General features: G+C 44.5%; 3 protein-coding genes across 5 annotated transcripts in view; 1 reads left to right on the top strand and 2 right to left on the bottom strand.

The window, feature by feature from the left end:
* The window catches only part of Sema5c (Semaphorin 5c), a 79,710-nt gene that overhangs the window by 33,777 nt on the left and 23,771 nt on the right, over nucleotides 1-22,162 (top strand). For both annotated transcript variants that reach the window (XM_076386234.1, XM_076386235.1), the window contains 6 exons: nucleotides 1,083-1,232; nucleotides 1,402-1,594; nucleotides 2,200-2,374; nucleotides 3,006-3,104; nucleotides 3,189-3,280; nucleotides 3,393-3,683. In XM_076386234.1, coding sequence (XP_076242349.1) covers nucleotides 1,083-1,232; nucleotides 1,402-1,594; nucleotides 2,200-2,374; nucleotides 3,006-3,104; nucleotides 3,189-3,280; nucleotides 3,393-3,683 — 1,000 coding nt within the window. The remainder of the gene's footprint in view (nucleotides 1-1,082; nucleotides 1,233-1,401; nucleotides 1,595-2,199; nucleotides 2,375-3,005; nucleotides 3,105-3,188; nucleotides 3,281-3,392; nucleotides 3,684-22,162) is intronic.
* LOC143184190 (trypsin-1) lies at nucleotides 5,185-7,158 on the bottom strand. Its single transcript, XM_076386242.1, has 6 exons — nucleotides 7,047-7,158; nucleotides 6,874-6,959; nucleotides 6,510-6,810; nucleotides 6,202-6,446; nucleotides 5,803-5,963; nucleotides 5,185-5,468 (listed from the first exon to the last, which is right to left on the bottom strand). The coding sequence occupies exons 1-6, from the start codon at nucleotides 7,121-7,123 to the stop codon at nucleotides 5,307-5,309; spliced, it is 1,032 nt and encodes a 343-aa protein (XP_076242357.1). The 5' UTR covers nucleotides 7,124-7,158; the 3' UTR covers nucleotides 5,185-5,306.
* LOC143183255 (uncharacterized) lies at nucleotides 9,836-12,966 on the bottom strand. 2 transcript variants are annotated; one of them, XM_076384766.1, is made up of 3 exons: nucleotides 12,778-12,966; nucleotides 10,331-10,512; nucleotides 9,836-10,092 (listed from the first exon to the last, which is right to left on the bottom strand). In XM_076384766.1, exons 2-3 carry the CDS (start codon nucleotides 10,482-10,484, stop codon nucleotides 9,836-9,838), a joined length of 411 nt encoding a protein of 136 aa, XP_076240881.1. In that variant the 5' UTR covers nucleotides 10,485-10,512; nucleotides 12,778-12,966. The 2 variants fall into 2 exon arrangements, with proteins under 2 accessions (XP_076240881.1, XP_076240880.1); XM_076384765.1 differs by lacking the exon at nucleotides 12,778-12,966 and adding an exon at nucleotides 10,612-10,820.

Below are 22,162 nucleotides of genomic sequence, written 5' to 3'. Positions count from 1 at the left end.
AGATCCGCAAAAGATATGAAAGCGATCGTTAAGGGGATAAAGATTCCCCCTCATTTCTACGGCCCTTGGCCCCCGACATTTATCGCGAATCTTCTCGAGCACCTTTTCGTGGCTAATAAACATTTATCGGGAATCTTCGTCGATTTGTCGAGTATCATTACACGGATAACAAATATTTCGAACGCTTCGAGACTCGAGCCTTTTATCGATCGATAGGAGCGTCCTGTTGCGCGACACTAGGATACTGCGCAGACGTTTCCTCCATTTCCGTGCACCTTGCTCGTGAAATAATTTTAATGCAATTTCCTTTCGAGCGGCTTCCTGCGTCGCCACGAGCAGCGACCTGCGACCCTTGACTTCGGGAACTCTCGTATTCCAAAACCCAATGGTCCATGAACAAGCTCACCTGCTCGCTCCCACGAGTCTGAGGAAACCAAGGTGCTCCTCGATCTTCTCCTTTGAACTCGACTTTTTCCTAGTGAAAAGGGAAAAGGTCGAGGAGAGAATGTAGCTTCCACTAGTAATGTCCGATGTTTTTGTTGGAAACTCTCCTCTCGAGGATCTTTCATTTTTCAACATCGTAACAGTAATTAATGGAAATCGAAATTCCATTATTTACCTTGCAATTCGAAGTCGTAACAAAAGGGACGAAGCGTAATTGAAATTCACGGAAATATTATTTTTGTGTGATCGAGTATCGCAGTTCCATATTTTAATCTCTTTGGGTACTTGCATATACGTGCACGTTTATTTGTTTTATTTAGCAGGGGTGTTTAAGAACTCAATATCCACTTTGGTGAATGAATATTCATAAAACCTTCTAACATAACAGGAGAAATTTATCATAAGATTATGATAGTGACACAATGAAACTCTAAAAAAGTAATCAAAGTTTCAGCTTTTGCTCTGTGATACTTAGTAATAATTAAAAATTAATTTTTCATATTTAATATTGAAATCGATAAGGTAACAGAGTCTACACTTTTAATGTGATTAGACGTGACTTCAATGTAACTAAAGGCTTTAATAGCTAATGGCCTCGATCGAACGGGAAGTAGACAAAAACCGCGCTCTCCTTTCAGAGACTACGAGAGCAGCAACATTCTGGATAATTTGCTCGCTCGCATGGAACAGTACGCCAACAACTTGGAAAGTTTGGTGGACGAGCGTACCGCGGACTACCTCGAGCAGAAACGGAAGTGCGAGGAGCTGCTCTATCAGTTACTGCCCAAGTGAGTACCGTGGAATTATTCTCCAGAACGTTCGCCATTGTTTCCTTCTCACTTAAACACCGATTAAGGGGGCGATCGAGGGTGGAAACTTTCTACCGAATTCAAATTCGCGGCATAAATTTGAAACTCCCGCCAGAGGATTACAGGGGAGGTTCGACGAAACTTTCAGGTCTGTCGCATCTCAGTTGATCCTTGGACAGAGCGTGATAGCCGAGACTTACGACCAAGTGACGATCTACTTCAGCGATATCGTAGGTTTCACCAAGCTCTCGGCAGAGAGCACGCCCATGCAGGTGGTGGACTTATTGAACGACCTCTACACGTGCTTCGACTCTATCATCGAGAATTTCGACGTGTACAAGGTGAGACGGAGATGCTGTAATAAATTCTCGGGATCAGAAGTTAGGTCTTTCGTGGCTGAGACTTATACAATCATTAGTGTTCGAGATCCCTAAATCTGAACTCAGTGGCTGGGGTTGATTCATGACTTGGCCATCAGCCAAATCCAGCACGTGGCTTGGCTCCACGTGTTTCGTTATTGGTGCATTTCTGGATTGTGAAGTTTATTGTATACGATCAATAATAGTAGGGTTCGTGAAACAGTAATTCTAGGTTTTGCGTAAATTCGACGCTTTTGAAATATTTTTTTATAATGAGGGAACAGTATTATTTTTTTAAATATTCCACACTTTTTACTAATATTAACGATGTTTATATAAATAATATCCGCTAGGAATTGAGGGGCTAACAAGAACAATTTTTTTATAAGAACGTTTTTAATGAATCAGCTTGCAGTGTTAACAAAACTTGAGGACAAAATTCCTACTCGATATACCTTCTACTTAGAACCTTCAATCAGTAATTTTTCGCTAAATTCCCAGGCTCTTCTTCTCGAAAATTTCACCATCCATTTCGTGGGGAAATTTTGTAGAACAGTCAGACTAACGATCGAGGATTTTCTGTGCAGGTGGAGACGATAGGCGATGCTTACATGGTGGTATCAGGATTGCCAGTGAGAAATGGAATGAATCACGCTAGGGAGATAGCGAGGATGAGCTTGGCTCTGAGGGACACTGTGATGACGTTCAACATCCGTCATAGACCAAACGAGCAGCTGAAGCTTCGAATCGGAATGCATTCTGGTACGATCGTCTTCTTGCCGCCCCTTTTTGTCTCCTTGAAAAACGATAATCCTTATCCCAAGGAATGTCGTTGTATTTTCTTTCTCATCGTCCTTAGCGTCGGAGCTCTTGATATATGTATCGGAAAGTATTGAGCAATTTGCGAGGGAGCACCGATACCATCAATTAACGCCGTCTCGACGCCCTTCGACCCTTGTTTCTCATTAATCTCCTCCCCTTGGAGGAACTTACGGGAGGCCTTTCGATACCGTCGCCCGCGAGCGCATATTTCATTTTTATTTGTTTATCTGATTCATGAACGGGGTGAATCCCATGATGCTATAAACATAAGTCTCTATTATTGCCGACGATGAGGTACTTTCTATCATACTTTAACGCTGAGGATATAAATTATGAAAGGATTCAGAGCATAATATTTTCTTGTAGACTCCTCGGTATTTTTACTTCCACTGTTTCTTATAACTATTTTTGCAGTTTTTTTCATTGTTTATTTTGACAAGTAGAATTCTCCATGCATCAAATTATTTTTCAAATATGTTTTTTATCCTCCATTTTCTTATTACTGTTGTCATGACGCAATTTTATGGCGAGTAGATACTCTATCATAATTTTCTGCTTTTCTGCGTCTCAGGACCCTGTGTGGCTGGAGTGGTCGGTTTAAAAATGCCAAGGTATTGTCTGTTCGGAGATACTGTTAACACAGCATCCAGAATGGAGAGCAACGGAGAAGGTATTTGCTTGAATTCTCTTCTTCCCTTATTGAATTCTATAGAATTAAATATACGTCCACGTGTTCCTTATTCTACATCCATAGCTCTGATGATTCACGTCAGTCCGAAGACAAAAGAGATCCTGGATACCTTTGGCACCTTTGAGCTGGTCTGCAGAGGGGAAGTCACTCTGAAGGTAAGGTTGCAATACCTCTCTATGAAATCCAAGATCAAAGGACAGAAATTTACAATTACTATTATAATTAACTCACACCCCCTCTACACTGCTTTTCGATTCCTCTTTCCAGGGCAAAGGGACGATGACCACATACTGGCTAATGGGCGAGAAACCAATGAACAACAACATCCAGCAAGTAACAGCCTCCCCAGCTACCACGCTACCAATCACGACCCCGATCACCACCAACCAGTCCCCACCAACCATCGACCAAGCCAACACGCCGCATCGGAAGCTCCAGGAGAACCGATCGCCTCAAACCACTCAGCAGAATTGTCAAGAGCCTAACTCGAACCATCGACCAACGCAGAAGCTCCAAGAGCAGCAGCGACCTCAGTCGAACCCCCAGAAGGGCCAGCAGGTTCGTCAAAGTCAAAATGACCCTCAGCTCCAAAATCGAAAGGGTGGCAACGACGGCGGAGGCGGTGACGACGGCGGTGGCGGCGGAAGTGCGTTTCTGACAGGAAACGGCGCCACCTGTGCTCGCACCGTGTCCACCAGCTCCCTAGGAGGCGGCTCTCCCTCTCGAAACCGCGTGTCTGTCGGCTCGACCTCGAGCACCGTCGTCCCACAAGCGCGACGCTCGTACCAGTCGAACGACAACATGCCAAACCACAAGGAAACCGGTCCAAACGCGCCTCTGCTTGTCCCCGCGACGCCTCTACCCCGAGTTTAGGCTTCCGCAGTCAGCCAACGTTCCACAGTGTTTCGTCGGTAAAATCGATTCCATTCCTAATACGTGTAATCGTTGTTCCGCGTAGAAGTAGCAGCGAGTCGCGATCGGCGCGGCCGATCGAAATTCTGGGTCCACTCGTTCGAAAGGACGCCCTTTCGGAGGACGTTAAGATATAAGCAACCACGGGAACATGGCGCCAGATCGGCCCACCGGGGGACGAGGGAGTCTGGAATCGTGGTTCGTCAGCCGACAGTGTTTCGTAAACGGTTCCCCTATCGGTGGCTGGTGTACTCTCTCCCCTGGACCCTCCTGCGCGCAATGGGCGACGGCACTCCGTCCCTCGGTGGGATAGGGACGCTTGGATCTATTTAAACTGGCTGATCCACGATGGTCTGGACATCGTCGACACTTGTTGAGGACCAGCGCTTTGGGTAGTCTGGGAAGTGACTGCGCGCGTGCATCGAGGGAGTTTTCGAGGAGGATACTTCTGGAATTGGAAATGGGAGCAGGTTTCTGAGTCACCTGGCTGGTTAGTCGATCTTCATAGGACCAATCAAAAATGCTGAATCCTGGAGGAGAGTGAGGTCAGGGACGGCGGAAAGTGATGAGTTGTTTCGACAGAGAGGAAAAGCAGACATGCACGCGTGCACAAGGGATTGCGATATTCTTGCGCGCGAGCACAAGCGCGCCCGTGTTTCTATGTTGAAGAACAGATAATATATTTATGAAGAGTTAAAGTTAGACAAGTCGGTGTACAAACAAGCGTTTAAAGCGAACTAGAGGCTGGGCCTCGTACGGAAACCGCCTGTTACACGATTGAGCTTTAAGCGAGGAACGCCCGACGCGCTTCGCCACGCGCGGAAGCACTAGTCTACTGTGGGTGGAAGGAATCTAGTGGTCTTGATAGCACTGGAGGCTGAAGAGGTGTCACGAGAGCCGGAAGCGTTCTATGCAGGTTTGGCTCCGAGCCTAGCTAAGTAGACCAGGTGCACTATTTCACGTTCAAGGTCTGAGATTCCTCCCACCTACTCTGCTGATCGCGCGGCAAAAAGAAAGTATGGGAACTGCGCTCTAGCATGACAGCCACGACGCGTTCTAAGAATCGAATTTCTCTCTATTTCGTGTCAATCTCTTTTAACAATGTAAACGGTCGATATTTCGGAAATAAAGTCTCTCGTCGTTTTCGAAAGTCAACCAGTGTCCGCCCTTCGACACCTTTCCTTCACACGGACCTTAGCAGAACCCTTGCAAATCCGTAGAATAGGTCAAGGTAGTCGAAATAAGGTGAAATTGGACATGTTGAGGTCGCTAGAAAACGGCGTTTGCGAATATCCAGTCCAGGTAAGAGCTGACTCGAGTGTAGATCCCAGGACGTCCTCGCTCTCCACACCGAATCCCCCAAGACACTATCCCAATGTTCACCCATCTGCCATTCGCCAGCTGATGCAGGAGAGGTCCACCTGAATCGCCCTGTAGAGAGAGATGACAACTAGTTAATAGGGATTATACTCCTTATAACGAGATTCTCGAATATTGCTGTGGCCCAGCAATCTCAGGGAGCTCAGAAATTTCAGCAACTACCACTGTCGAGGGCAAAGGAGGACCAATCATCCCCTCATCTTAAAAGGAATCACCGAGGATGCTCCAGAAGATATCACTCGATTTCTTGGCTATAAGAAGGTTTACCCTAGGACTGGATAAACAGTTTACCCTCGATTTGAAGGGGATACTCAATGAACACTTCACCCTTCAGGACTCAACCCATCTATAATAAGGTCAGTTGAGAGGGTCTTCTATGTTTTACCTGACAAGCATCACGTCCACCCTCATAGGCACCAGCACACATGGCAGTCTTCGGGATTCGCTGAACGAAGCTGCGAACGCATTTCTGCTGAGGCCAAATAGGGACACCGACTTCCATTAGGACCGTGCTGGCAGGGCCGCCGTAGTATCTAGTGCCCCAACCTGGAGAAACCCTCGTATCAGTGTCTTTTTCCAGGTAAGACGGTGAAGAGGGTTTATTGTGGGAAAAGATATAGGGGGATCGTAAAAACAGTGGGAGGTGAAAAAGATAGAGTTTCTAAAGTGTTCAGTCCTTGGACACCACCACAGTAAGTGGCAGGATATACGAAGGTGGACAGGTCATTCTTCAATTTTTTAGGGCTTTCTCCTTACTTAGGGTTCAAGAACTCTGTATACCAACCAGTGACAACAGCGTTCACGTTCTCGAAGGTCTGATCGATCGGTGGCAAACACACTGGCCAAATGTAGCTATTGAACACAGTCGACCTGTGCATCTTCAGTATCGCTATGTCATTCTCGTAGGAAGTGTAATCGAAGTCTGGATGGACACGAATCTCAGTGACAGCGAAATCCAGAGCCCTGGTCTCCTCTCTCGTCGAAAAATCATACTCCCCTAGTCTGACCTTGATGTCCCTGGGATTCGACCTAGCGAAAAGAAAAAGCCAAGTCCACTTCTTTGAAGATTTACTTTAGCCTCCTTAAACTCACTTGTACACGCAATGGGCGGCAGTCAGGACGTGTCTGTCAGTGATGAGCACTCCGCCACAGTACTGAACCTCGTTCTTCCTGAGAAGAGCTACCATCCAGGGCCACTCAGTGGGATCGGCTGGTCTGCCGCCCACAATCCTTCCGTGGCTCTTCGAAGTCGTTCCACATCCTCTTGATCTCTCCCAATTCATGTTACTGTCCTTCCAGTTCTGTGGCCGGGGTTTCGGTTGCCCTTCCTCCTCCCTCCAAACGATTCTGCTCGTGTTCAGAACCTTCGCGTCGACCGATCCTCCATCGTTCTCTGAAACGCGAAGGAGGTAGTAGTCATCGTACTGACGTGATTGCTGTGCTTGTTAGTGTCTACCTGCGATGATGGGTAGGACGCTGGCGAAATTGACTTTGGTGTCCTTTGTCTCCTCGTCGAGATTCGAGCAACAGATACCGACGTACCTATTCGAAATCGTGGGAATTTGAGAAGTGGAAACAAAGAGGAGGAAAGAAGCTATTTAAGAGTGTTAAAAAGGACAGTGTGTTTACGTTTGGTCAATGATGCAGGTGTGATTCATGGCGAGGGCAAAGTTCGAGCGGTACTCGTCGGAGAGACATTTCTTCATGTACTCACAGTGTCCTGTTTTATTTCTCAAGCCTCTGCAGGTTGAAAATCCTGTCTGAACAGGAGAGTTTGTTTCTAAATTCACTGTGTACCTCCACGTGTAACTGTACTCTGAGTTTTAGTTACCTTTTCGGTTGTAAGACGCACTACGCTGTCATTCTTCATCGAATTGTAGAAATATGCGTTGCTCAAGTTGTATCCCATGGGATCTGAAGAAGACAGAAGATGTGTTACGTTATCAGAGTGTGTGTGAGTGATAGCACACAGGGGACGCTAAAAATAGGCAACTCTATCGAAGGATGCGACTTCACCATTTCCGTTTAGACTCGAAACACAGAATTTTTTATTCAAGTAAATAGACATAAAATCTTCGCTCGAAGTATCAGCGCTGTTCTACTAAACTTCTTCAATTTGTAAAAAATCACAAGGAGGGAGCCAAGAAAATAATTCAGAAAAGGAATAGACGTACCAATGGAGTCTTTTCCATCAAAAGGAAAAGAGTAACCCTGCCACAAGAGGCACATCAGGCAGAAAAAAAGTGTTTGACGACCCATTGCCCTCGCTCGTGCTTCCTCCTCGTTGATGGACGTCCACTAACGGTCACGGTCGTGAATGTTTTGAGTCAGAGGAGGGGAAGATCCATCGAAATAGTGGGAACTGGCGCTCACATTCACGTGACCGTGGTCCAGCAACCCTCCATACATCTCAGAATACTGTCCACAGCCTGTGAGGCGCTCATCTCTGCTCGATACCATTCTCCACTCGGATACAACGCCGTATCAACTCCAGGTCTGAATAATTGTACAGTTATTGACTGTGAACTGGCCTGTACCGACGTTCGTTAACAACCAAACCTGTGTTTTCGCTGGTAAGACTGCAGGTTCATTCTCTCCTGAAACAAGTTCTCTACTTTGCATATATTCATGGAATTCCTCACAATTCTCCAGGACTAATTACACGTTACGCGTGTCATAAAAGATAGCGGGTTCCCATTAACTCTGGAACACTGAAGAAACGAGGCCACTGAAAAAAGAGAGAAAAATTTAAGAGCATCTAGTTCGTTGGATTTCTGCCACGAAAGAGCGCGTTCGACGCATTTATTAGCATCCAAAGCACTTTTTGCACCATGGCATAGAGTCGATACTTGGCAGCTTCTAGGTCCTCCACTGCCAGGGGCCAAGGAGGACGCGGCACGCGACGAAATTAGTCGCGTTATAGAAGAAACCAGCTTCGAAAGCCAAAGAGAGGCCGAAGAGGAAAGGGAGGCGGAAGGGACAGCCTGGCAAGACGCAGTGGGAAGGGGGAGCGCGAAAAGAGAACGAGAGAAAGATCTGAACGATTGAGGACAAGCCAGGGGCATTTCCATTTAAGGCACCCCACGCGCGCAATCGCTCGCTCCTCTCGGCGCCACTTTGACACGCGTGTCGCGAAACGCTCACCACCGACGTAACACAGTTTTCGCCCGCGCCCCGTATCTCCGCGAGATTGATCAATATTTTCTTTATGGACGCTCTTACATGGGAATCGATTCGATATAAACGAGAAAATCGTGGGAAGAGCCACATTGATGCTTCTCTTATCCTTCGAAATGTCATAATGCTCGAGACGTTTATGAGGCCACTGCTGAAGAATGAAAACTTCGAAGAGAAATTGAAGGAAGTCGGCGAGCCGATCTTGCGCTCACGGAGGAACAAAAAACCTTTTAGGAAATTACATAGCAGAAAATTACCGTGACGTGACGTACGGTCTTGTGAAAGCCTATAGGAAAAAGGGGTGTCCTTCGAGACACGCTTTCTGGATTCGCACTTGGGTTCCTTCCCGGGAAACCTCTGTAAGGAACAGTCTTTTCAACGTGTATCAATTAGAAGCTAATGGTGTTGGGCGAGAAAAGAAGGATCGATGGAAAAACGTGATCATATTTTGAGATACTAAAGTTAGAGTATTGCAGAGTATTATATAAGAAATTCTTAATTCTAAATAGTATGGAATTTCTTTGTTTGCATTAAATAAGATCAACTTTCACTGGGAAAGGTATTTGATAATTATGTATGCTGTACGAATTGGTAGAAAGTACAGTATTCGCCAAAGGAAGTTGGTCACGAGTGATTTACATGTTAGTAAAGTTTCTCATTTTACATTTTGCCTTAGGAGGGGTTGAAAAACTCGAGCCACTATCTCATCCAAAAGATTAACATTATGCTCTAACGCAGTACCACAGAAATCAGCTGATTTACATCATATAGCCAGGAAAACTACTTTCTACAATCCAGTATATTAATATCTTTATTACATCATATATAGATTACAAAGTACAAGTGCCATGAAGCCAATGGCCAGCTTGGCTGTTATTAACCCTTTGACTACCGACGGTGAACATACATGTTCTCAGAAAATAATCACCCATTTGCGAAACGCGGAAATCTATTTAGAAACGCCCAGTCTGTGTACCTCTGGAATCTATCTTTTGAATTCAGTATCCATTTCCTGTTTTCTATTCCAATAGTACCTAAATTCAACAACGAAATATCTTCAAGATCCCTCTCAGTCAAAGGATTAACACCAACCCAAATAATTAGTACAGCAAAGTGATTAAATACAAGCAAGACCACGTGAAAGTCATCAACCAGTTGACAATCCATTCGAAATCGCGAACAAACAACAAGTGTCCTCGTCCAAAGGTATTCATCATTCATTCTCGCATTCCTGCCGCCACTCACGCACCTTCATGGATCGGGACAGGTTTGGCGTTAGGATCCTTCAGATCCAGCGTGTAGCCGTGCACTCTCGAGGTGTTCGTGGCGGGATCGTAAATTCTGTCGACGTGTCGAAGAGTGTCGCCCACGATTTTATCCGTGCTCTGGCGAACGTACTCCTTCCCATCCGACGTGCGACCAGATTGCACGATGGTAGTGCCATCCTGGTTGGTCAGGACCACGTTGTTCCCTCCGCTGACTGACATCCTACCCGAGGCTGCAAAGATATCGATCAACAGTCAATCAGATTCCACGGAGCATCGATCGAGTCTTTGCAAAACGCGTCAGAAAAACCCTGCGCGGCGAGTCGCCTTGAGAACTCGAGAGAACGGATCTATCGCGTCGATAGACTCCATAGTGAAAGGATCGAGCTGGCGAATTTGAGACTGGCGCCGAAAAAGCGGTAGAAAAGTCGAATCGATGCAAGGGAAACTAGAGGGGTGAGGGAGTCGTACCCATTTCCTCGTTCAGGTTGCCTGTCAGTTGATGGACCTGCGACAGGTTCTCCTGCACTGTCTGCTGGACTCTCTGGTTCAGTTGTTGCACGTTCTGCTGGATGTTCTTGTTCAGCTCCCCGATGCTCTCGGTCAGGCCGCCCAACCAGTTCATTCCCAAAATCCCCTGGCTGTTCGAGTCGCTGTGGGCAGAAAAAAAGGAGTCAGAGGGACGTCTACGTTTCGCGGCACGGGAAACTGGTTCCCTTCCAACGCGAGGCGAAACGTATCGATCGACTAACCTGCACAATGCTGCTACGAGCAGAAGTATCGCGATGCTGATCCCTCCTGTCATCTTTCTTTCTCTCGCGCCTCTACTGTACTTTTTTTTTCCTATTTTCACTCGTTTTCTACTTCTCGCCTCGGCGAACGGACGCGAAACCACCCACGCGACGCGAAACCGTGCGATTACGAGAAATGCTCGTCGTCGTAAAACGCGCGAACACAAGGCGTTTCTCTTCTAGCTCTGTCTATCGTCGGAGTGTGTACGCGTCAGGGAAACGTTTACCTTTCATCGTTACGTGGTATGTTCGGATAAGGGGGTGCCTCTGTGTTGGTGTTCGCGCGCGAGGCGTCACGAAACGCGCGAACGGTCGTTAAATACGGACTACGTATTCGCTTTATCGACGTTTTACGTTTCCTTTTCCTTGTAATAACAGGTACAGTCAGTTCATTTGATTCCGAACGCGCGACTATAAATGTATACTGGGTGATATTGCCTAGGATTGGTCATGCACCTTTTTTACTTGAACGTGGTTGGTAGGCTGGTGATGGGATTGTAGTTGCATGGCAAGAATCAAGTGCACTGATTCTGGAAACAGTGGAGAAAATAAGAAAAGTCGGAATTTTGTGGAAGTATGCTGACTCCAATTTTAGAATCGCGGGGGAATTTATTAAAGCGAGAAAGAAACGGTTTATCCATGATTTCAGTTTAAAGAATTCAAATAAAAATTTTTAAATTCGAATTGAATATTCAGTTCTCTAAGAAGGTTGAATAATTTGAATTTAATTTGAAAAATTAAAGGAAGCTTATGTTACCATTTTTGAAAAGATTAATTAATTTTGCTTGCAATGATGAGTTATTAAATTCTCGAAAAAAATGAATTCATCTCATCAAGCAAAGAGATGTTTTCGAACGATGAATTATCTCATCCTCAATGGTTGGCACGCTAAAGGCTACCATGGGTGAAATTTCACCCATAATAGTACCCACATGATCTCACTTGACGATAGCTTTCAAAGGTTAAAAAAGCAAATTGACCCATTCGCAATGGATGACGTCGAAGGCTTCAGTGGCACCCAGACGATTAATATTTATTATCAATATTCAAAACGTATTCGTTTTTTATGAAATCTCTTTATTAAAACCTCAAACGCTAATTGACTAAAATCAAATAGGTAATAAAATTCATATTAAAATGAGATTAAAAACACTATAGACTACTTTCATAAATTGTATAGCACTGCTAATACTCTAAAAGAAACTTTAAAAGCAACAATATATTCTTTTAGATTTTTTTTTATCATTGACTATTCACTACACGCATAACAATTATGTTGTTTGGAATGAGATACAGCACGTAAAACCAGGAATAGCGTCATGCTACAGTTCTCATCGATAAATGTCGTATGTAGCCCTGACTCACGCGTCCTTCGTTTTCCAAGAATACAGATTCCAAAACAATTTACAATAGAAGATATTTCTTGAAGGGGAACGCGCAAAATCAAAGCACGCGGGATTATCGCATTTTTTTGTTAACATAATCAGTGACGTCACCTTCCCTCTCAACTTCCTCACAATCTCGTGCTCATGTTACACTACGTGATCCGCGTGTGTGGCGATATTTAATCGAACGACCTACGGAGTCGTAGCTATTCTCAGAATCCCAAAACCATGCTAAATCCATAACGATACTCGGAACGTCGATCAGCACTGTTTCCCATTTTGCAACGAGTCGCAGTGTCACGTTTATTCGACGCCCCTGTGACATTGACGATTTCTGTGCGACGCCACTTGCATGCCCCCAAGGAAAACCACGTCCGAGGCCGATAACGGAGCGCAAGGTTATCTACGTAGTTTAAAGAAGACGTGACAGGATGAGGGATCGATTTGTGCGACGAATCCCTTCGAAGCATTCACGCGTGTGTCGATCTTTACGGGTCTCCTTCCGGTACTTGTGGTTATTCATGCTTCACTCATTCTAATTATAGTTAGAATGGGTGCCAGAGGGAACAGAGAATGCTGACTTTTATTGTTACTTAACTATACCCAGGGCAACGAGGCGAGCCAGTAAAGAGACACAAAATTTTCGCGTGCTATTCACGTGATTCATGTCGAGCCCTTACATTTGTTTACATCTGCTGACTCGTCTCGTCGACCAGACCATAGGCTGATTAGAATACCACACCTGCTTCTCAGCTCCTCACTCCAATGATCCTGGCATCAGTCGCGAATGTTCAAATTGACCCACGTACCATTTACCCTCGTCTCCAAACAGCCCAGAGTACACTCAACAACGAGCTACCATCGAATCCCTCTAAATCTCGTCAACAGCGTCTATCCGATTGGCGAGCAAGGGAGAAGACTCGAGGGAGTAGCGAGAGACTGGGTCGAAGACGCTCTCGTTGACCCGCGGGGCAGAAACTGGTTTCAGATTCGGATTATGCGGTCGGAGCCGTACTATATGTACGCTCTGGGCTACGCATCGACCCCCCACACGCGACCAGTCCCCCTACGGTAAAGCCTCTTCCATCTTCCCGTCCTTGAACCCTCTTTTCTCTTCTTCCCAGCCTGGTCCCTTTGCCCCTTTCTCCTCGCCTGCTCCCCTAATTTCCCCTGCTTCTCCCTTCCAAGTTTCTGCTCGTATGTACGTCGCAGCGGTGTATACAGAGTGCTTCTAAACATATGAGACATTTGAGGGTTGATTCTAGACACGAAGACAAGGCAAATAGTTCATGTACACGTATGCCTAGGAACGTTCACCAAAACATTCTCCAGAAATACAGTAGCTTGCATTGCGTAGGGTGTGATACTTTCTTTAAGACTGTAATGTCTATTACTGTGTACCCCACTATTTTATTTAGGGGACAGGGGAAGGGGGAAATATCGCTGAGCCTAGTAGGACCTTAAAGAGAATAGCACACCTAGCAAGAAATGAGCCAGCATTTTACACGTTATGCAATAACATGTAACTAAATAACTAAGCGTTTCTGGACACATGTTCACATGAACTTTCTTCATTGTCTCTGTACGTAGAGCCCATTCTCCAGAAATGTCCCACATGCTTGGAAACACCCTGTACATTCACGGGAGAGACGATAACCGAACGCTTCCCGATCTCTTCCACCTCCATATATTTACACCTCCGACAACGCAGGCAGGTAGCAAAGGAGCCGGGATCGTAAACGCGTAATCGTTTCGCTCCTCTCCTTCAGTTCCCCGACCTTCTTCTTGTGTATGTTGCTGTCTCTAGAGAGGCAAGGCAGAGAGAGAAGGAAGGGCAGAAAACTCGATCGGCCCGATTCGAGGGGGTGATCGACCTTGAACGACTGCGGCCCTGGGACGGGGGCTCTTCGTCCTTTGTCAAGGATGACCGTCTCGGTAGGGTGGCCCGTAGCCGCGGTTTACGTTTACCTGAGCGCTAGGCCTAGCTCAACCTGCGGGTTTGTTGTGGCGTGGTGCTGATCAGTCGGTACGATGACTCGATGCTAATGGATATTGTATTGGTGACTACGTGTTTCGGAGGACGCGCGAGGGAAGTGTATTTATTTAGTTGGAGAGTTAAAGTGGAATTGTTGAGAGAAGGCAGAGGGTGGGACCACGTTGGATGTTGTGAGTGTGAGTTGCTGTTTTAGTGCTGTTGGGTTGGTGCATGCGTAATTATTGTTTCACACGAGGAAGCTTAATGATAGAGTTAGTTGGCTTTAGGCAATTTTTAGTTTGTTTTATTTTCTGGTGGTAGTTGAGGCTTAGGAATAAAAATAGGGAAGAGTTGGAATATTTTCATATTACGAACTAGATATTGGAGGCAAGTATATATTTTCTCTTGACATCAATTCTAAGAATGAAATAGGGTTTCCTATATTGTACTGTATGAGAAATATCGATGTCATACCTTCTCCACCCACGCAAAAGGGTGATACAGACTTATACTGTATTTTTTATGGGAAACTATATAAAGTTTTACAAATTGAGGTTACTCCCTTGGACGCGAACAATGTTTATATAAAAATTCTTTCTTGTAGGGATAAGTTCTCAGTATCCCCTGAGGGTTGAAGGGAAAGGAGTACGGTAGCGGTGTCCCTTGTCATAAAGAAAGCCCTATTTCACCCTTGAAACCTTAAAAATTTGTCTCTCCCTTTAATAAATTCAAAAAAAATTACTTATAACATTTTGTGAGATTCTTCTTTCATATTCAAGCCTTACTTTCACATTCTTAAGTCTATGGTCGCGTTTAAATATTTTTATAAGTATTAAGAATTATTTACACAATTTTTGCATAGAATATAATCACTCTTTATTAACCCTAGAAATATCAGACTGGTATTACAACTTCTCAAATACAATTTCTTCAATACAAATCTTATTTTCCTCAACTAATACCGAACAACACTAAACAATTCTATTTTTATGCAGACATTTTTAATTTTAAATTAAATATTCCATTTAAATCTTCTAAAAAATTATAAGTTACACTGCACACGAATAAAACCTCTGTCACTCTAAATAATTCCAAACTGCAGCAAATTTAGCAGCGATGCTACCTCGAAACAAATCCCATACTTTTCACTCTAGTTTAAATATCCCGCGCAAAGCGCCGCCTGGCGATGATCGATAGAACCAAAGCGGTTCTTCCACCGTGGCGCGCGTTCGCGCTCGTGCGTCCGTGTGGAGCACTGGAGGGATCGAGTGGAAGAGGTGGGGATGCACGACAAATCGGTGCGTCGGTGCTCTTCGGGGTAGTCGAGCTGCGTGGAGTTTACGCGTCTGTTCGGTCCATGACCGCGTGAACCTAACCGACCTAACCGAACCTAGCCGCTGTGTTTTCTTCTCGCGGCTCCTCCGCGTCCTTCCGACACGATCAAAACATCAACACACCGGGAACAGTCCTCTCTGCTCATCGATCGAGAATCCCCAGTTGTTCGTGAAAACCGCGGGTTTCCTTCAGTGATCTAGGACCTACTGAACCCCCTGGGCCATGGATGGAAAACGGGGAAAAGGAAACCTGGTGAACATCGAGGATATGTGATCGCTTCCCTCATCTCGGAGCTCGTGAGTATCGCCTCAGAGAGTTTAACAACCACTTTGGACGCGGCTCGGGTATCGTTTCGCGCGAGATTATCGTTCATCCGTGCAACTTCTTCTCTTCAATGCCGCCTCGATCAATCTCGATTCCTGGTGTTCGATTTCTGGTCGATGGTTACTTATACGGCCCTCTGCTCTCTGTGGAATATTCTGAAGTCGGTCCTCGGTGGACCGAGCAGTCGATTACGCGTGTAGGTTCTCTCGAGGCGGTCCCTCCATGTGCACGCGAGATCTTTGCTCCTTATCTCTGATTGCGCTGGTTGTGAGTAGTTCGAGTGTAGATAGAACACGTTGCGGGTCAGCGTCGACGTAAAATAGCGTAGAGTAGAGGGAGTTTGGGCACACCGTGGCCCTCGCCCACCCTTCGCCATGAATTATTTATTAAATCGTGTTGCATTGCTGGAAGAGGACGAACGTCGCGCGCATAATGTATGTACGATTCGAGTTTGGAAACCTCTTGTTTCAACAGAGGCAACGCGCAAGGGCACTAGAAAATTTTTTCAAAACTTTAGTGTCTGAATTGGGTTTCCAGAGGTTCTGATGCTTGAAATGGTTTTTTGATGACCCGTGTTTTTTTAGAATTGTTGTTATTGATCATTGTTATAGTAATAATGTATTTACTGTTATGTCAGCGGGTTCTGTATTGTGATACCTCTGGTATTTATAACCTCGAGTAGTCTGATGAGGCGAGGGATTTGCATGAATTGGACTCTCTACGATTTTTAATTTGTTTTGAACAAGATTTTCAACTATTTTCTTTAGATTTCAATAAGCCTGTATATCTAAATCGAGTCTAAGTAAAATTTAAGAATTTTGATAGAAGTTGAATAATTAGGGGAATTAAATTAAAATTTGAGTAATTCGAATAAATTAAGTAACTGAGACCAGACACAATAAAATTAGAATAATTCGAATAAGTTGGAGTAATATCGTATTACCAAAGGGTATTTGGATAACTGGATTCATGTAAAGTAAAACCTAAGTAATCGCATTAGATTAAAGACATAATTACATTTGAATGATACTCAAGTCTAATGCCACCCATTTGACACGACTGACCCTTTCTTCCCTCAGCGACTCAAAAAGTTTCAGTATCCTCTTAACTACCCCCATAGAAGTCATAAAGCTTCCATGGTGAAGGAAGATTAAAGGGAAGCCCCACCCTGAAGATGGGCGTAAACTAACTGCGCACCTTCAAGTATATTACCATAATCCGACCCTGACCGAAATGCTTCACGGTTTATAATAATAATAATACATCTTTGTTATATTCAGGTATCAGTAACAGAAATGAAAGAAAACACAAAATGGAAAGGAAAGTAGAATTCACAATCCATGGAATCGATTTTTTCTTTTGATTACTTTATTTTCTAAAATGCATTGCAAGAACTTCCATAAGATATTTATTAAAACTCATTCTATTCTGTATACGAAGTAATAATTTATATCTTCCTCACAATAACGGGAGTGAACACAATTAAATATGATACGTTATAAGCTCTTATAATTCCATCTAATTTGAGTTAATGGACTGATTGGAAAATCGTATCAACTTCTGTGATGGAAAGTTAATTCATTAGATATTATTAAGACTAATTTAGCACTTAAGTACGTGTAACTAGTGCTGGAACTAATTTAATTCTACTATTTAAAAGTGTTTAATTACTCTAAGTGTCTACCAATAATCATTTAGCGGTATCGATCCAATTAAATGAATTATTTTGATGCAAGAAAATCCTGTAGGTATAAGAAATTCAGATAAAAAAAGTGAAGGCTGTACGTATTTCGAAAGTTTTCTCGTGGAATTATATTCACAACTAAGATAAAATATCATATCTACAATATTATTTCCTTTACTTTACTTTTTCCAATTAATACTTTCTATCGCTACTTTTAGAAAAAAGTGTTTTACTGGTTACTGGCTGAACAATTGCGATTGATATAAATTCTCAAGTACTGTACAGGTGTCGATTACATTCCACGCGTATATAGGTATTAACAGGTATTTGCGAAATTTCGACATTTTTCATTTAAGTATCTACCTCTCTACGCACTTGCAGAGATATTCTTCCTATGACTAACAGCTACGATTGCAAGCGTATCATTCACGCCAGACAGTGTGGCTATCTTTCATAACTATCACTCACTTACCTTCAACCATTTAATTAAAAAAAGTGGTTAAAACTTCATCCTACAAAATTCTAAAAATTCAGAAACTTCTACTCAATTCACTCTTCGCCTCTGTAGTTCAAAAATTACAAGCCATTCCTTCTAAAATCAACTCCAAAGATCAATGTTTACCACTTGCTTGTGCAATGTTTTCCACGAATAAAGGAAAAAAAATCCTTTTATGAAGAGGTAAACATTACACACGTAGAAAAAACCAGGACAAAGGCAGAGATCCACATTATCTCATCGAACGTTCTCAGCTGTCCTCAGATTTTTCAGAGCACAGCAAAATTCGCGTGAAATTGCCGCGGCGAATTCCGTGTCACGATTCGCCCACCAGGATTTGGTGGCCCCCGTGGAGGAGTTTTCGAGGCGCGTTTACGAGCCGAAATCGTCGTTGTATCGTCACGCGTTCGCTTCGAAACGCTGTAAATCGTTTCTCCTGGTCACGTACGGGCCGTGTTCCAGCTTCGAATCGATGTTTTGTCCTGGCTCCGTTAACAATGACGGTCTCGGTAATTCGAGCATCGTTGCGTTCAATGCTCCACCTCAGAAAACATCGATTTCCTAGGCACCACTCGGTCGTCGATTCCTCGTAAGGTTCGTTCGCGTAAACGCGGAACGAAAGGGCGAAGAACTTTGGGAACGACGGGGAATTCCGAAAAGAGGAAGGAAGGAAGCAGGGCGAGGATAGAATGGCACATGTGTGCAACATATGCGCGAATCTGGTGAATTTTGCGCGCGTGTCTGGGGAGAGAAAGTGGAACGAGGGCTCGTAAAACAAGGATGCCTTTGCGCCTCTTTTTTTTTGGAAAAGGAACTATAGGAGAGGAGAAACGTGGTTGCAGAAATAGAGTGGCTTTCTTGACTTTTATTAGGATAATATAATTGTTAGATATCTCCACTTGTTATGAAATATTTATATTGATAAGCAATTTAAAGCCTTAGTTAATACAACGGATCCATAGCATTTATATCGATTCAGCATATTTAGGAATGATTTACAGTGATTGCAATATTTAATTGAGAAGTCGTGAGTCGTGAGTGTAATTGTTAATGTTAATACCGTGGAATAGCTGTGATATCTGTATATTGTGTCATGATGCTGGTCTCATATCATCTGGGGGTTAAGCAGAGTCAGCGACGCAGAGGTTGTAAATTCAGCGAATTAACTGCAAATTGAAGTACATAGCTGCAATCAGAGGAACAGTACTCACTCGTTGTAAATTTTGCAACTGGCTACCAGTACCGCGTTTATGGTGAAAAAAAAAAATATTTTTCTCGTAAGTTGATCACTCATTTCTGTCTCATCAAATGTGAAAGTGGAGGAAAATGAGAGAGCAATCCCCCCAAATAAGAGGAACATCAGGTCCCTAACGAGGCAATACATTATCTCCGAGTTATGCAAAATAAAAACCGAAAGATCTGGAAATTAGAATGGCTCCCAAGTAAATCAGAATTCCCATTCCAGCCTCCTCTAACTACCCATATTGTTCCCTCCACCTCCTTCAATCTCCCTCGCCATGGCACTTGTACGAAGCCATTGAAATTCTTATTTAAATCCTTATTCCAGGAAATCGCAACGAAAACGCGATCCAGCTGGTCAAGATCCTCTCTTCTCCTTCCTTTTCGACCGTCAAACGGTCCGAGCAGCTCTTCTCGGTCCGCGCGAGCAAGCAATCCGTATAAGGAGCTGGCCTGCAGCCTCTCGCTCCTTCCCGTCTCCCGTCTGTCCATAAACTCTCTCGCGAATCGCGCCTCCATTTCAAGCCTCTTGGTCCCTCTACTATCCCTCTTCCTCTACTCGACTCTCCTCTATTTTTTCTCGCCTCGACGTCCTCGCAGGCCTCTACCGCTAATAGAGTCTCTCGTCTCTGCGACGATTCGCGAGCGAGCTACGTGTCGCGGTCGCGCGCGCGTAAAAGCCGCACTTTCTCGCCCGCGGCAAGGCAGCCTCGCGCGTTACCTTGCCGCTGCTTCTAACTGCAAGCCGAGGGATAGTCCAGCGGCCTGGAATCGCGCTTGTAAGCCTCTATCGATAATACCGTCGCCCTCGGTTCGATCGGTTCTGCGCTCAGATAAACATCTTCGCAGGCGTTGGCCGACGCGCCGGCGAAAGAAATCGCGATAAGGTGCAGTTAGCGGCGAAACGAGTAGCGGGCTCGTTGAATGCTCCCTTTGCTGCTAGTGGTAATGAAGTCCCCGAGGAGAGTCGAGTCTTGAGGATTTCGCTCGGAAGACTGGGAATGTTTTCATCGCGCTTAGAGGCTGCTACTGTACGCTGGACGCGATAACCGCGAGTACGCGACCCTTTCGATGAGTGTTTCTTATCTGGAGTTGGATAGAAGTATTGGGCACCCAAGGATATCTAGTAGGAACGACCTCTATTGTAGATGGTATTTTAGAGACTCTTTTTTACTTGTTTACTTTGGGCTTTGGTAGTGCGTGGACTTCAGTTTGTGTTTGGAGTGTTGTGGGGTGTTGTGCGTGAGATGTGACGGTGGGAGAGGCTTGAGGTGTTGGTTTTTGGTGGGGTATACAGGAGGATTCAAAGATGGGGGTCAAGGAAGAAGTACTGATAGTTCATAGAGTCAGATTTTGCTATTAGTACATATGTATGTGTTTGTCTTTGGCTTGTTTTTAAGTGATAGAGGTCTATAACTTATGGGTACTAAATAGGAATAAAAATAAAAATAGTCGTGTATGATGGATTATCTCTAATCAGGAGCCTAAAATCAGTATATCTAAAATCATATATCTCTATAATCCAATTTGGTCTAAAGCTTAGTCTAATTCTTTAGTAAAAGATCGATTTAATAAATTCTCTTCTATCTAATTCAGTCCTATTTATAATTCTAAGCATCCTTCTGAATTTTATTCAATCGGTTAAATACCAACTCACCTCTTATCAATAATTCCTCAGAGTGAGGTCATTGCATTTCCTCCTATCCCTTTATCGAGTCCCAAGCATCGTAGGTGCGCACATTCTAAAGACTGTCGGCACTCGACCCAGAGAGACTGAGCGACGCCTCTCTTATCACCGCGACCGACTCCTTTAATCGTTCCCCTCGCCCAGGGATCGTAATCCTCCCTTTCCACGACGTACTCTGCCATCCTCGAGAAACAGCGGCGGAGAGAGTCGGAGAGCAATTGCTCGAAGGCACGATTTGATTCGTCAGTGGTCGGGATTCACGACTCGCGTCCAAACACTTGATTTATTCGACACGATTAAGCGGACATCTGGTCGCCGCGTCTCGGGACGAGTCATCGTGCCACGCTCGTCGCCGAGCGAAAGAAGAAACGGGAAATCTGGCCGGTTTTCGTGGAAGAGGGATCGTAACGGAGAATCACCGTCACATTAGCGCTACGAGCAAACCGGCGCGTTGACCTCGTACCAACTACTAAACGTGGACATTTGTTTTAGTCCCATTTCACTCGTGTCAAGATAAAATAGACATGAGTATGAGCTGGCTGAAGGATAGGGACTGGGGCAATAACTCTGTCCACCTGAAACACATCAGTGATAGTCGAAATGCACCGAGGAAATTCGAGATACGTGTTTTAGTATCTTAGAGAACGTATGCGATGATAGGTTTGTCGTGGGTGGATAGACGAAGGAAATTTCTAAATTCTTTAATGGGAAAGTGTTGGATGTCTCTGTCGAATTTATCCATTAGCATTTGGGATTCGATGTAAACCTAGACCTAACTCGAAGCTAGTTCAAATTACAGTTCATTTGAAAGCTGACTCAAATTTAAGCTGACTTAGGTCGGAGTCGCCACGATGGCTATAATCAAAATTTTAACAGTTTTTGAACAGACCTAATAGAATCTGTCGTGTCAATAGGATGCTAATATAAATCTGTAATAAGTATCAGGTTAGAGTATTAGGCTTTGGAGTCACTTGTCATGAAGCAACATGCTCCCCAGCAGAAACAGAGATGAACGTCCCCTAGCTGTAGCCTTCGCCGTAAACCTCTGAACAGAGGTCGAGGCGATAGATGCCCTCTGGTTATCGTCGACGAGCCGCAACGAACGAGCGATCGACGAACCACCTGTTTCGTTTCGATCTCCAGCTTCCACGCTTGCGTCAATATGAACGCTTTGCTCTATGAACCGACTCCAAAGCGATCGTCTTTATCGCGGCATTCGTGCTCGTGAACGTGCTCGTGATTATAGTCATCACGGTGATCCTGGTCTGTGTTAAGTCTCGGTTTGGTCTCCGTGTTAATCATAGTTCTTCGAACGAGTCTAGCTCAAATTTCAGTTGGCTCTCAAATTAAATAGAATTGGCTCTATTCTATCTTTAACCTAGGTACT

Source organism: Calliopsis andreniformis, chromosome 9, assembly GCF_051401765.1.
Source record: "Calliopsis andreniformis isolate RMS-2024a chromosome 9, iyCalAndr_principal, whole genome shotgun sequence".
Classification (NCBI taxonomy): domain Eukaryota; kingdom Metazoa; phylum Arthropoda; class Insecta; order Hymenoptera; family Andrenidae; genus Calliopsis; species Calliopsis andreniformis.
This window is presented reverse-complemented; position numbering and strand designations above follow the sequence as displayed.